General features: G+C 35.0%; 1 protein-coding gene across 4 annotated transcripts in view; it reads left to right on the top strand.

Annotated features, from left to right (window-relative positions):
* Positions 1–1,197: 1,197 nt before the first annotated feature.
* The window catches only part of LOC126717899 (ADP-ribosylation factor GTPase-activating protein AGD4-like), a 43,760-nt gene continuing 29,479 nt past the window's right edge, over positions 1,198–15,478 (top strand). The window contains exons 1-5 of one of the 4 annotated variants that reach the window (XR_007652778.1): positions 1,198–1,437; positions 1,701–1,777; positions 7,383–7,483; positions 11,575–11,645; positions 13,264–13,326. Coding sequence is in view for 3 of the 4 variants with exons in the window: in XM_050419861.1 (XP_050275818.1) it covers positions 1,390–1,437; positions 1,701–1,777; positions 7,383–7,483; positions 11,575–11,645; positions 13,264–13,326 (360 nt within the window). In the remaining variant the exon portion in view is untranslated. The remainder of the gene's footprint in view (positions 1,438–1,700; positions 1,778–7,382; positions 7,484–11,574; positions 11,646–13,263; positions 13,327–15,478) is intronic. The other 3 variants (XM_050419861.1, XM_050419860.1, XM_050419859.1) reach the window with 3 other exon arrangements.

Here is a 15,478-nt window from a genome sequence, read left to right as displayed (position 1 = left end):
ATTTGAGGTGGTGGGCCAGGGGTGGAGAAAGGAGAGTTTGAGACTGGTAGGAGCTAGGTTTCTTCGATGAAAGAGAGAGAGAGAGATTATACGCTTTGTTAGTTTAGGTTTTTAGTTTTTTTTTTTTTAATAGGAGGTGTAGTTAACTAGGGTTAGTTGGATTAAGTTTACTTAAGTAATCATGTACAATGCACATGCCATTTTTTACACAAGTCAGTTTATTAGAGCAGTTTGTAGCTTTAGGCTACATTTAGTTTTGTAGTTAAACTTTGTCCAATAAAAAATAAAAAAGAAACAATAGATGGAGGTTGACATTAAGCAACAAGAGCAGATGGGCTTAAACCATTAAAAAAAAAACCCACTGTGTGTGTAACTTATTAATTAAAAATAAAATAAAAGGTTTGTTACAAGATAAAAATTGAAGTCAATAGAAGCTACAAAATAAAAATTGAACTCATAGAAACACAGAAAAGCAAAAAGAAACTACTGTTCATTTGAATAAAACTAAAGATTATCCAAAAGTAAAATGAAAGAAATCCAAGGACTTCAAATAATATGATGTTAATTATTGTCATGGAATCATGCATGCATGTTTTTAAAACGCGGCTGTAGGTCTTGCTCTAAAATATATATATTATTCAGCTGGACCTATAACCACGTTTTTTGAATGTGACAATAGACCCTATCCAAAAAAATGCGACTAAAAACACTTAGAAACGTGGCTATATACTTAACCTATAGTCGCATTTTAAAAAAGCGGCTGTAGGCTAAGTCTATAGCCACATTTATTAAAAACGCGGCTATAGGTTAGCTATAGCCACGTTTTTTGTAAATGTTACCGGATTGTTTTTTAGATTTGTTTTTACTTAAACATTGGGGTGTAGGGGTATTTTTGAACAAAAAAAAATGAGGATCTCAAATAGGTGAAATTCCTTAAATAGTAGTATAGATATAAATATATAACATCTAGGAGACTTTCTTCTTTAAAAAATAAAAAAAAAATCACATCTAGGAGACCTTCCTTAAATGGTAGTACTAGTTTTGTTTTGTTTTGTTTTGTTTTGGTTTCAGGAACTTTAGTATTAGTTGAAGAAACTGTCTGTAACGCACGAAATTAAATTAATATAAACACTCAATTTATGTTTGTTGAACCTATAAAAAATAATAATTTATGTTTGTTGAACGAGGAGAAAAAAAGGTGCACCTTCGGTATTTTGTCATCCAATTGCCCATATTGCCCTCTCACCTCACCTCACCTCACCTCACCTCACGTGAAGTGTGAAACGACTTCCGATTGTGATCTTATTTCCTTTCACTCCGATCTGAAACTCAGAGAGAGAGAGAGAGAGGTTTTGCGTTTTTGGGTTGAGACTCGAGTCGAGAGAAACAATGGGTGCCTTTATCAAGCTGGACGATTCCCCTATGTTTCTGAAGCAGGTACAAGCCCAATCGGACCCTCTTATCATACATCTGTTTTTTTTACTATTTCTATTCTTGACTTGTTATAGAATCAGATTCTATATTTAATCTATTGGAATTGGATTCCACAAAAATAGTAATCAAGAGGTTGTATTTAAAGTTTTTTATGGTTGAAATTGCCGAACCCATGTAATTTTTCTTTGTCACTGTCTCTTTCTGTATTTAAAGAAAAAGTGGCCATACTTCTTATTTTACTTCTTTCATTTTTCCATTATGGTCAGATATATACGCTAGAACAGACGACTGATGTAGTGAAAGATCGCTGCCAAAGGCTATATCAAGGGTCTAAGAAGTTAATGTAAGTCCCTCACTTATTCCATATCTACTTCATTCACATTAGCATAATCTATGATTAGATTATGCTACTGTGTTCCTACTAGAAATGAGGTTTGATTTAACGAATTTTCTTTTTAATGGTAAGTTACACACTCACTTAATGGTGATGGGTCTTGAAACCATGACCCAACCCTTCTCATAGGACTTATAAGGAGAGGAGGTGCCAATTGAACTAGAGCTCATTGACGAGGTTTGAATCAATGTTGTAGAAAAAGTGAATTGAATTGGAGTGCTACACTCTAATAAAACAATAAGACACCCTGTTACTTTTTTTTTTTTGTTCTGCTGGGAGGCTACACTCTTACCCATAAAGGTCTTGAACTCATGACAGCCACCTCCATCCTGTACTTACTAGTGGATGAGTTTTGATTTGAGTTCAAGCTTATTGGCAGCTTTTCTTATTTCTTTGTTTCTTGTTCTCACACAATAGATTTTCATATTTGTTAAGTATGGGATTAAGACAAAATGGAAACATACAGCTATTCGATTTGTGGACTCTTTTTTTCTGTTTATTTGGAGCTAGATGGGTTATGCTGAGATCAGTGGTTTAGTTATTGGTGTGTTGGAAGGGCGTTCGGCAAACAATATGGTATTGAAATTTGGAAGGCAATTCCTTCATTCTTTTATAAGTAACAATAATTTTATTGAAATTTTACAAAGAATACGAAGGCTATAACTGATATATGCTAGCTATATATTCCACAAGTTCTCCTATAGATGATTAGGGATAGGATTCATCTATCAATTCATACGTTTTTTATGGTCTACTCCCATCCAGTGACATCCAATAGAGAAGAGACCCAACAAATTGAGGTTTTATTCTCCTTATAGATAGCTCTTACCCCTTGAAAGTCCTATTCCACTTCCTTTATGATTGCCACATCGGACAATATGAGATTATGTTTCATACTCTACTTCTAAAAGTTTTTGGATTTTGTTGCCAACATTGCAGCATGCCTTTCATTCTTTCAGGATCACCAATTACGCATTTCTCTCCAAAAGCTAGAGAAACAAAATTTCATCCATTCAACAATGCAGTAGCTAGTGGTCAGTGTCTTCATTGCTTTTTTTACATATGCAACACCTATCCACCATGAAAATTTCTTGTTTAATTAGATTGCCCACTTAGAATTTTTTCCTAACAATTCTAACTCCTAATCATTAGAGCCTTCATGGAATCTAACATCCCAGCTCCTTATCTCCCTTTTTGTTTGTTGCACCAACAAAGACTCCATTGATGCTTTTCTATCTTTGGAGCAATTAGGAATCATACAAGACAGAAAACCCACTCGCAAAGGCTGATCTCCAGACCAGTAGTCATGCCAGAACTAGATTTGACTACCAGTGCCAGCATCAAAATGGGTGTACTGTAAGAACCTACCCATCCCATCCTAATGCTCTTTCATAAATCACATCCATGAGTTCCTTGAATGAGCTTTGTACTCCAACCACCTCACTCCTCACCATACTTCATAGTTACTACACTCCTCCATAAACATGTTTTGTCCAGCCCAAAGTGCTGATGTGGGAGTGCAGTGACAGCATACGTGGCAGCCATGTTGGCAACATGTGTCATTTATTTAGTGTGTCCATTTTTCTTTACTATCCTGTCAAACTTATTTATGGAGTCTTTTTGGTAGTTGCTGTAACCTAGTAATCTGATTATTGAGTGACTGTAAAGACTATTTGGGAAGTTGTCGAAGTGTTTATTGTAAGCATTTAACTCTCTTGGAATGTAGTCATATATATATATATACACACATGTCAATGAGAAATCAATAGAAATATATAGTGTGTTTTACAGAAAATTAGCGTTTGGCTTGTGATGGTGTGTGAAGAGTGATTTTTCTACTTTAGCTCTTATCTTTTTGGTGGCGAAGTTCTTTCTGTATCTCTTTGGTGGATTCCATTGAGTGGGGGACTTATTCAAGTCTTTTATCTTGGAGTGATGATAGTCTGCATCCCATTGATCTTTTACCTAGCTGGTGAGCTATCTATCATTCTTGTGTGTACCCTTTTTTCATCTATCTAATATATTCATCCAATTTCCGATACCATTTTGGTATCTGGGTTTATTTTCCACTATCAATTTGATATCAAAGCTAGTTTTCCTGTTGATTTATCCAAATTCTCATTCAGATCCAGAATAGTTTGTTCATCTTCTTTGTGAATTTTGTATTTTCTTGTAAAGTTTCTTTGTAGATGCCATGTATGGTTGGAAAGATCTATCTTTCTAGTTTCCAAGAAAAAAAAGGGATTGTGATTTTGAATTTTCTAGAGTGAGATTTTCACAATATACTGAAAAAAGGTCAATCTGTTAGAAAGTTACGAATTTTCTTATTCTTTTTTAGAATGGTTGCAAGATGTCAAGGGAACACTAAAAGTGTTGATGTACATTATGAATATGAACTTATTGAGTTGAGGTAATCTTATGAAGCGCTTCATCAAAGGATGAATATAGTCCTTAATGGGATTCCAAACTCTCCAATTCAGAGGTGTAGGAGAAAGTTTGCAATTTTCTATAAAAATGACGATTCCAATGATGACCGTTCAACTTATTCAAGTGCTGTTCCAGAGTCTACTATTGTGAGTCAATGATCTATGAATTGTTTTGTTTGAAACATATTTGAAGATGGTGAAGAATGCTCTAAAGAAGAAACTACTATAGATCGGAATTCTTCACCATTCTATGACAAGTACCTTGATGAAGATTGTGAATTGTACATGAGTAGACAAGTAGTCAAAATGATGATGAAACTTTCTTTATTCAAATATAATAGGCCATTGATTTTACAGAAGGGAATTGTTCAGAGGTAAGATTCATTGCTTTAGTCGTAGAACAATTGAGTGTTGAGACATTATCTCTTAAGGAGCAAACTCCACATTTTGATTTTCTTGGGGTTGACAAAGATTTATTTCTTGATAATAAACTTTACGTTGATTTTGGTCCATCAATGGAGATTAAGGCTTCTTATCTAGAAGTAATTTAAATGGGTTCATTGCTCAAAATGATAAAATCTCAACAATTTTGTAAATAAATCTCAACAATTTTGTAAAGATGGGAATCTAGGATCAATGGGTAAATATGCAGATTTGTTCATAGAATTGGCTTCATGTGCTACACTATGGCAAAATAAGTTACAAATCAAAATTGGTTTAGCAAGATTATCATGAGTGAGAAAAGATTGATAAGTAGCACGTTGGTTCCACTTGTATTGCTAAGTAGCACGTCGGTTCCATTTGGAATCAGAAGATTCCTTCTAGAGTGGCTTTCTTTGTATGGACTGTTGCCTTGGGGAAATGTCTGACAATTGACAATTTAAGGAAAAGAAAGGTATGCATTTTGGATTGGTGTTATATGTGCAAGTGTAATAGTGAAACTGTTGACCATCTATTCCTTTATTGTCCAGTTGCTTTGGAGCTATGGGATATGGTTTTTGGTTTATGCCAATGTTTGTTGTTGAGCTTCTTGCTTGCTGGCAAGGTTGATTTGGTCGCCATTGTAATGGATATATATGGATTGTTGTTTCTTATTGTTTGATGTTGTGTATTTGGAAGGAAAGAAATAGTAGGTGTTTAAAGATAGTGAGCGTTCTATGCCTGATCTCAAGCTTTTATTTTTTAGAACCTTATTGGATTGGTTCTCAGTGTGGTTAAACCAACCCTTTTTTTCAATTTTGGATTTACTTGATTTATGTAATTTTTGTATATGATATGTACACCCTTGTATACTCTCTGTTTACTTGGGTGTCTCTTTTTTTGATATCAATAAATCTTTGTTACTTATAAAAAAAAAATAAAAAAAAATAAATAAAGGGATGGAAAGGAATGATTGGACATCCAATAGATCGAGGCAAGGATTTGAATTTGAATTTGAGGTCGAGTTCTTTTCAAGAAGGGGAGTATGATGCCGTAGCTCAGTGACAACATATGTGGCAGCCATTTTGGCAGCATGTGTGGTCTTTTTAGTGTCTGTTTGTCTTAATTTACAGAGTCTTGTTGGTAGTTGCTATATCCTAGTAATCTGATTATGGAGTGATGTAAAGACTATTTAGGAAGTTGAATTTTGTGTTAGAAGTTGTCAAAGTATTTATTGTAATCATTTAACTATCATGCAATGTAATTATCTATATATATCATTGAGGAATCAAAAGAATATAGTGTGTTTTATAGAAATTTAGCTATTGGCTTGTGAGAAGAGTGATTCTTCTACCCTTAACTCTTATCCTTTGGGTGGCGAGTTTTGTTCTGTATCTCTTTGGTGGATTCCATTGAGTGGTGAACTTATTAAAGCCCTGTATCCTTGGTAAAACTCCCTTGGGTGGTGATAATTTGTATCCCATTGGAATTTTTCCTTGGTGGTGAGCTATTTATCATTCTTATGTGTTTGATTTATTTCATCTATCAAAATTATCCGAGTTTATTTATCAAAAAAAAAAAAAAAAAAAAAAATCATCCTTCCAACTTCTGGTATCAATTTGGTATCCGAGTTTATTTTCCGGTATCAAACACCAAAGCCACTTCCCCATCAGAGCTTGGTTAAAGATTGTAAACTTCCAATACCCAAGCCTGCATTAGCAATAGGAGTAAAACCTATCCCATCCCACCAACTGATGATTGAATGCATCTTCCAAGCCCAATTAACAAAATTACCAAGAGAGCACTAAAATCCATATTGAAAAAATATGCTGGTAATCTGAAAATTGTTATAAAATATATATTTTATTTTTATTTATAAAAATCACCATGATTACCAAGACAGAGAGGTGAACCAAACCATGTGGTTGCAAGGCTAAGGTGTCTCATTGATGTTATTCATGATGACATCATCAGATAGATGCTGATGTCAACATCCTTTATTATCTGACAACTATTTCTAGATGCTTCTAGGCTTGGATCGTTACACGCTTTGATACTGAATTAAGTCGTAAAATATGAAGTATGAGAGAGAGAGAGAGATGAAAATCAGTTTTAGGGTTTGATCAATCAATCCCTCTCCTTAGCACATATTATATTAGACTGATATAACGAGATTACAGAATACCCTTATGTTAATACAGAATATTTTGTCACTGAGAACTATAGGACTTTTGTGTTGTTTATAGAATTCCCATTCCCTACAAATATGAAGCCCCTGTCAAAATGGAATGACTACACCACAATATATTTCAGATGGTGAATCCTCACTTATGTACATTCAAGAAAGACCTGAAAAAAAAGAAAAGAATCATTCAGGAAAGACTTCTGTAACATCTTAAAATTAAACAGCCCACCTTATATTGTCATCTCCTGTTAGCAGTTGCCATAAGGTTTATCATTTGCCCATAGCCTCTCTCCTTTTGTAGATTCATTATCTTATTTTATTAGGGGGCGGAAGGAAATGAATGTTTTTCAATGAACATCCTATTTGTCCTATGATTATTATTATTTTTTGATAAGTATTTGTCCTACAATTATTCTTTTATTTATTGTTTAAAATCCTTGTGAAAATGTTTGCACACATTTAGAATTAAGGTTGAAGACATGGCAGAGGAAAGCTGCTGATTTCTTTTTTTACTTTTTTACAGGGCAGCTCTTGGAGAAGCATGTATCGGAGACGAAACCTTTGCAGATTCATTAGAAGCATTTGGTGGGGGGCTGGATGATCCTGTTAGCGTATCAATTGGAGGTTGTTGAGATCAATATTTATATTCTAATTTTTCTTCCTCATCTCTTGGAAAATGGTTAGAAACCCATAGGTGCTTTGATAAAAAATAATAAAACAATTCTCTATAACATAAACAAAATCATTATATAAGCTGTAAACACTAAGAAAATTCTGTTTGTTAACTATTATTGTTATCTACTACTACTCAGGCAAAATTCAGACCCCTGAACTTTTACTTAGTTGCACCAATAACCCGTGAACTTTTACTTAGTTGCACATTTATGTATGGGTTCATAAAAGAATGAAATGGAATAGATTTGTTATAAAGAAATAGAACGGAGCGGAAAAGAATGAGGTATTCCTTTTCTAGTGTGTTAGGGAGTTTATAAAAAGAAGGGAAGGGAAGGAAATGAAATGAATATAAACTTTTACTCTTATGCTCATATATATATATTTTTTAAAGACATCAGGATAAGAACATTTTCCCCTTTACTCTTATGCTCTTCCACTCTTATGCTCATATATATATTTGGGAGGATTGCGTATAAGGAAATGGAACGTTCAGAGGCATGTCATTCCTTCCCACAAAACTCCCAAAGAAAGGAATATGTGGAATATTCATTAAAAGTTCATTTTAATCCATTTCTTTCCCTTCTACTGCTGAGAAGTAGCAAATAGGTACTTTTTTTTTTTTTTTAAGATCAATGATGGGAAGTGAGCATGCTTGTAACTTGGCCACTGAAGGCCCATTTTTTCCCAAGTAATACCATTTGACCAATCTCACTTTAAGCATTATTGATTGGGAGCACATTAGAGAATGAGTTACTAGGCTTCCAATCACAACCAATATCTTCCAATCTTGGTCAAATCTATGTTGCACTGATTGAAGATATATCAAGTTTGTTCCCATTCCCTAATACTTGAGATAAATTAGATGGTATTATTTGGGAACAATTTGGCCCTTTGGTGTTCTTTACTATGTGACAAGCACCTTGTTATTTTTTTCTGTATTTAACAAGTGCATTTCACCAAAAGTGACAAGTTGCAGGCTCAAGTTCTAAGTTTGAGGTTGCTTCTAAATGGGTCCTTTAATTATGTAAACTTACAATCCACACCATCGGGTCGGGTATTAACAAAATATGATCGAGCCACTTCTGTCAACTTTTGGTAGATTCTTGCTGTTAACCCACACAGAAAAAGAAAAAGAAAAAAGTATTAGACAGAAAAACAGAAAAAAATCGTTTTTAGGTTGGTTAATAGAGAAAATTTGATGGACCATAACGGAAGGGGTACATTTACATCATTGTAATAATCTAGGGTGTAAAATGCAAGTTTTGAAAATCAATGGCCTTGTTTAGAAGTAACCCTAAATTTAGGGGGTTTATAAAGTGAATTTTTAGCATTGATATAAAGTTTGGGCAAATTGTAGTTTCCCTCTTAAGCATAGGGCAGTTGCAATATCATCACTTTAGTTTAAAATGGAACAATGCCCCTCTTTATCTTTTCATATCCCCTCCCTTAGTATTTTCCATCAAACTAATGGAAAGTTCAATTTTTAGTTTTGTGAAAAATGTGTCCAGACCAATACATCAATGACCTTAATGCCCGTCAATAACAAACACATCCCATGCATGATTTGAAGGACCTTCTTTATGCATGTGACGTGTTTGTTTTTAGAGGGTATTTAGGCAATCATTGTGCATATGATGTGTTTGTTATTGGAGGGTATTAAGGTCATTGACCTGTGTGTTTGGACTTTTTTTAAAAAAGAATTGATTTTTTGGTTAATTTGATGGAATACTAAGGGAGGGATGAAATTGATGAAGGACAAATTAGGGAGTTTGTCTATGTGTGTTTGTGGTGGGCTTAGGGTTAGGAAATAAGAAGAATTAGAGAGAAATTTAGGTGGTTAGGAAATAAGAAGAATTAGAGAGAAATTTAGGGTGTTCAGTGCTGTATGAATAGTAACCATGAGAAGAAAGAAGAGGAAGAGAAGAAAGAAGAGAAATGGAGGAAGAACCAACAAAGGCTAATGTGCATATTGCTCAAATACAATAATTTTATTAAAATACTCTACCTCTTTGGAATACATTGAGCACAATATATAAAGACTTTTTCTTGTACTAGTAGTAATAATACTCCTACTAGATCTAAAACTTTTATTCTTTAGAACACTATTAGATTGGATGTCTATCGTAGAAAGCCATTCTATCATTTCAATTTATGATTTGATGGATGCCTGTAATTTGTGTTCTTGATTGTATTAATCCCTAGCTATATATGTCGTGTATACTTGGGTGACCCTTTTTTAATGTTTGAATAAAATTTTTATTACTTTAAAAAAAAAAAAAATCCTACTAGTACTAGGATTCATAGTTTGACTAGTGAACCAAAACCTAATTGAATTAAACCAAAGCCCATACATGAAGACCCATAAACTAAAATAAGACTTATTAATAAAATAAAACCCATGGTTCATAACTATGGCCTATACCTAACAATTGTAAAATTACTAAAATACTCTTGACTCTAGAATAACTCAATAAAATATTAAAAACCTAATTAACTACCATGGACGCTTATTCTTGGGCTTTGCCTTAGCCTTAGGCTTCCAAAGAGGATATTCTTTCTTGTGCCATGCTATGGTTGTGCTATCAAAATTGCAATTGCATCTGCATTTGCCTATACTTAAGGGGGATGGGGAAGTGCAATATAAAAAAAAAACTTGTCTCTAGAATAACCAAATAAAATATAAAAACACCTAATTAACTGCCATGGACACTTCTTCTCCGGCTTATGTCTTCTCTATATTCACTCTCTCTTCTCTTCATTAGATTGCATCTTTCTCATAAACCAACCAACCACTATCCCCACCATGACCACCACCACCACCACCACCACCGTCAAAACCCATCACCTTCACCACCATCACCATCACCATCAAACCCACAACCATCATCACCACCACTACCTCTCTCATAAACTAAACAATCACCATCCCCACAAAAATCACCACCACCACCTCTATCAAAACCCATCACCATCACCATCACCATCACCACCACCATCATCACAATTACAACCCACAACCCATCACCAGCACCAGCACCAGCACCACCATCAAAACCCATCACCCAACCACCACCACAAGCCTTCACAAAACCCAAATCAAATCAAAAAATCATTGCAAAACATAACTAAAAGACCTCATCACCCAAATCTGAAGAAATAGAAAAAACCCAAATCTAATTCTGAGACTGAGAGTGGACGATGTGGTGGTTGGTGGCATGGCGTGGCAAGGACAGCCGGTGCTGTCTGAGAGAGAGAGCAAACGTGAGATGAGACCGAGGTGAGAGGAGAGAGAAAAGTGAATAAAAAAAGATAGAAAAATTATAGCATGTGTATCCGTACCATACCAATAGTAGAAGTGTACTGTAGCAAATGCCAAAGTTATTTGGCATTTGGACCATCTGCTGTTGGTGGGTTTTTGGTGTGCTAAATGCTAAAAATTTAGCATTAGGTGTAGCATTTAGCACACCTAATGCTAGTACTCTAAAAGACTGATTTGCTATAGTTTGTTTTCGGTTTTGGTAAGTGGTACCTTTTGAACCTGTATTGAATTTTCTAATAATTAGTATAAGAGGTATTAGGTCCAACTAAATGAAAATTTAAGGGGTGTTGGTGGATTTTACCCTTGCTATTATTAGTTGCGATTGAATACTTGTCAAAAAAAAAAAATTTATTTCGATTCAATAGATAATTATGATTAATATTACTGATGTTGTTATTGTTATTCTAATTATTTTTCTGATATACTTATCATTTTTTTTTAATAAAATTATTGTCCCTTATTGTCTGAGTTGCAAAAGAATTATCATTCTTAGAATTTTGAGAGGATATGCACTACTTTGAATATGTAGATTTTTATACTTTAATATTTGTTGATTTTTATTTTTAATAGAATATCAGGTCCCAGTTACATGGCAATGGGACAGTTGAGTTACTAATCATGTTCAAAATTGGCTTTAGCAATATTGAAAAATGGAGAATTCCCCACCTATGTTGCCTGCTAATCTGATGATAACCAATGTGAAATTGTTCCTTTATTCCAGGTCCAGTCTTATCCAAGTTTATTACTGCATTTCATGAGCTTGCTACTTATAAAGAGCTTCTTCGTTCCCAAGTGAGTCCTCAAACTGCCAATCAATGAAATTGTTCTTCCAAATGTTATTGTATTATGAATATGAGAGATGCCATTTACGTTGTTAGTGTAATGATCCCACCCCAACTATGTAGATATTGTCCGCTTTGGGACCCATACTCTCACGGTTTTGTTCTCCCCCCAAAGTACATAGTTGTGGGAGAAAAGACCTCTACACATTGAAGGGAGATCAGTACATCCCCATGTGCTTCCTTAGGCGATGTGAGACTTCATGGATTGCAAGCCCCCCTTTTGGGTTTCTACAATCCACCCCCCTTATTGGCACGCATGTGGTGTCCACACTTCCGACTAGGGCATGACTTTGATACCATTTGTAATGACCCCACCTAAACTATGTTGATATTGTTCACTTTGGTATCCATACCCCTCATGGTTTTGTTTTTCCCCTAAAGCATATAGTAGTGGGAGAAAAGACATTTACACATTGAAGGGAGATCACTCCTTATAAGCACATCTCCATGTGCTTTCCTAGGTGATATGGGATTCCATGGATTGTAGGACTCCCTTTTTTGGGTCTCTACAGTTAGTATCTGTGGATCCAAAACATCATTCTTCCTTCAGACTAAGCAATGATAAATTAGTGGTCTAGACACTTTTTTTGCCTCTCTTACTGTTCATATACATTTGTTTTTAACATACTACCTTTCACTACGAGCTTTGTCTCTTGATATTTGTATTTATTTTCTTAAACCTGATCTTACCTTTTTTTTTTTTGATAAGACAATAATCTATTATAAAGAAGATTGCTCGAATGCGAACGTCCTTAAAGAATTACAAATGAACGCTCAAGAGGACCAAAAAATCAATGATAGAACTACAAGACACCCTCAAATTGCCATACAATATTCAAAAGTAGTTCTCAAAAAACCATTCTAATTTCTTGCATAGATTGCTCATCATTCTCAAGAGTCCGGTGATCCCTCTCTCCATATGGTCCACATAATGCAATGCGGAGTAGCTTGTCACACTGCCCTATTATGGTGACGTCCAAACAGCCCTCCCCAAATAGTCAACAAATCAATTACTTGGCGTGGCATAACCTAAGGAATCCCAAAAGCCGGAAAAGCCAAAGACCCCAGCTTCCTAGCAATGGACAGTACAAAAAGTGCTCAACTGTTTACCAACTTTTCTTACACATAAAACATCTATAAACAATTACTAGCTTCCGTTTAACAAGTTTATCTATTGTCAGTGTAGAATTAAAAGCTGCTGTCTATACAAAAAGATAACAAGAATATATTGTAAGCCATTGAACTAGTGCCAAGTTTTATGGGTGTTTGTTGCAAGTGTTTATAGTGGGTTAGAGGGTTATATATATAAAATTATAAAGTTTTGCATTAGTAGGTATCACTTGTTACACCAAAGTGTGATGGGAAGAAGTTGCATTTGTAGGTGATGCTGTCACTTTCTATATCTCCTTATTAGTTGAAGGCCAATGCATTTTTACCTTCGCACCAACCAAAAAAAAAAAAAAAAATTTCCCTGATTAAAGTGATGGGAAAATGCTAAATCTTTTGTCCATTTTGGTGTCTGTTTGGAATGTTTATTTTATATTGAGTTGACAAAATCTGTGTCACAGGTAGAACATGTCTTGATTGACCGGCTTATGCACTTTATGACTGTTGATCTGGAAGATGCAAAGGTAGACTCTTATTCCACTTTAGTTGTGATGATAATACTTTCTTGGAAGTTGACAAAGGCTTTGCAATATGACTATAGTGTAGATGATAATTTATGTCCTGGTTGTTATTTACTCTGGACTACGTATTCTATAATCTAGGAAATAAAACATTAAAATTACTCCTGAATATACAAAATTGCAGCCCCAATTTGCATTTACGTTATGCTGGTATAAGAAGGAATAAGTGGTAATATAATGTGCCAGATACTAATATGTTGTAAATTCTATTGTTTATTTTAGTAAGTATAATTAGAACTGTCAATAAATTGAAAAGGCAAATGTGCCTATGAGCTTTAGCTCAAATAGTACCTACTCCCTTAGTTCAAATTGCAACACCTCCTTTTGTAAGTGTGAACAGAAAGATTAATTGTATTTCTTCAACTTAATAATCTTATTAATCCTAATACACAGGTTTTGATCCTATCAGTTCAATCTCTTCCAAAATATCTAACATATATTTCCTCTATGATAGATTAATTTCTAGCTTGGAACACAATGCCTCAAATCCCAAGAAATAGCATAGCTTTCCCAAATCCTTAGTTTGGAATGAAGAAGTAACGTCTTTAACTCAGTAATCTGCTTTTGGTCATCATTAGTTATGATGATATCATTAGCATAAACTATAAATATTTTTTTCCCTCTCTCAAAAGTGTCAAATAGGCAATTTTGCATTCCAAAACTGACTGGCGTTGCTAAACTTGCCAAACAACACTCTAGGAGATTGTTTGAGTCTATACAAGGCTTTGCGTAGTCTACAAATCTTCCCTAACTCCCATGAGCAACAAACCTTGCTCTATGCAGACTTCCTCCTGTAACTCACCACGTAAGAATGTGTTTTTGACATCTAACTAAAATAACGGCCAATCCAGATTAGTAGCTAGGGATATGAAATAGCAAATAGAAGCAGTCGTAGCAACTGGTGAGAATAGGTTTCAGAATAATCAATACCATATGTCTGGGTGTGCTCCTTCGCCACGTGAAAAGCCTTCAAGTGCTCAATAGACTCATCAGGTAAGTATTTCACAATTTATACCCAACAACAGCCAGCAGTAGACTTTCTTGAGGGAAAAGGTACTAAATACTGAGCACCATTCTTGTGAAGGGCTAACATCTTTTTTCCCGTGGTTGTCTTCCAACCATTTATAGACAGGGCCTCCTAGACATACTTAAGAACAAGCATAGAAGAGATAGGGGTGGTGAAAGCACGGAGATGATGCCTCTGTAGGAGAAATAACTTTAGACAGGTGGAGGATGGGATGGAGATGGATCTGCAGGCAGGTAAGAAGGCTCAGTAGATGGGAGCCTCAACAACTAAATACCTGTGAAGGTTTCCCTAAATTTGTGAGGACCATACCCCCCCTGAAAAAGGCCAAATAAAACCATCTGAGATACACCTAAATTTACAGGAAACAGAGTGCCTCCCCACTGCTTCCTCTATCATTTCCACCACTCTTGTGTCCCAAAGAATAAGAATACCCCCAGTGGATCCTGCTGAATCTACGGAAAAACCCAATCAGCAAATTGGCTAGGCCGAATAATTTGGGCCATCCCTTGGGACATGTTCTTCACTATTGTTTCTTGCAAACAAACAACATCCACCCTCCGACTTCTTAGCAAATTCCTCATTCTTTGACATTTATCCTTGTCATTCAAGCCCCCGAATATTCCACAAAAGGACTTTTTTTTTTTTTTTTTGATAGATAACGAAAAAAATTTTATTAAGAAAAAACTAGCCAACCTGAGTACATTGGAGATATACTATGGGGGCAAAAATCAAGAACCAAAATTACAATGATCAAGTAAAGCGGGAAGGTAAAAACATGAAAAATGTGATAAAGCCACACTCCAAACAAGGAGAGTATGCAAGAAAAAAGACTTAATCTCTAACAAGGACTGCTCACATCCCTCAAAGCATCTAGCATTCCTTTCTCTTCAAATACACCACATCAAGCAATGTGGCAAAAGGATTTTTAGCTTCATTAGTTCAATACTTCCCCTGATCCACTTATTAAGGTAGAGTCTAGGCCCATATGCAAGGGGAGTGTTAGAATATTGGTTAAATGATTAAATTCACCATATTCTAACCGTTTAAGCTTTTAAGGATAATCGGTAA

The sequence above is a fragment of the Quercus robur genome, chromosome 3, assembly GCF_932294415.1.
Source record: "Quercus robur chromosome 3, dhQueRobu3.1, whole genome shotgun sequence".
Lineage (NCBI taxonomy): Eukaryota > Viridiplantae > Streptophyta > Magnoliopsida > Fagales > Fagaceae > Quercus > Quercus robur.
This window is presented reverse-complemented; position numbering and strand designations above follow the sequence as displayed.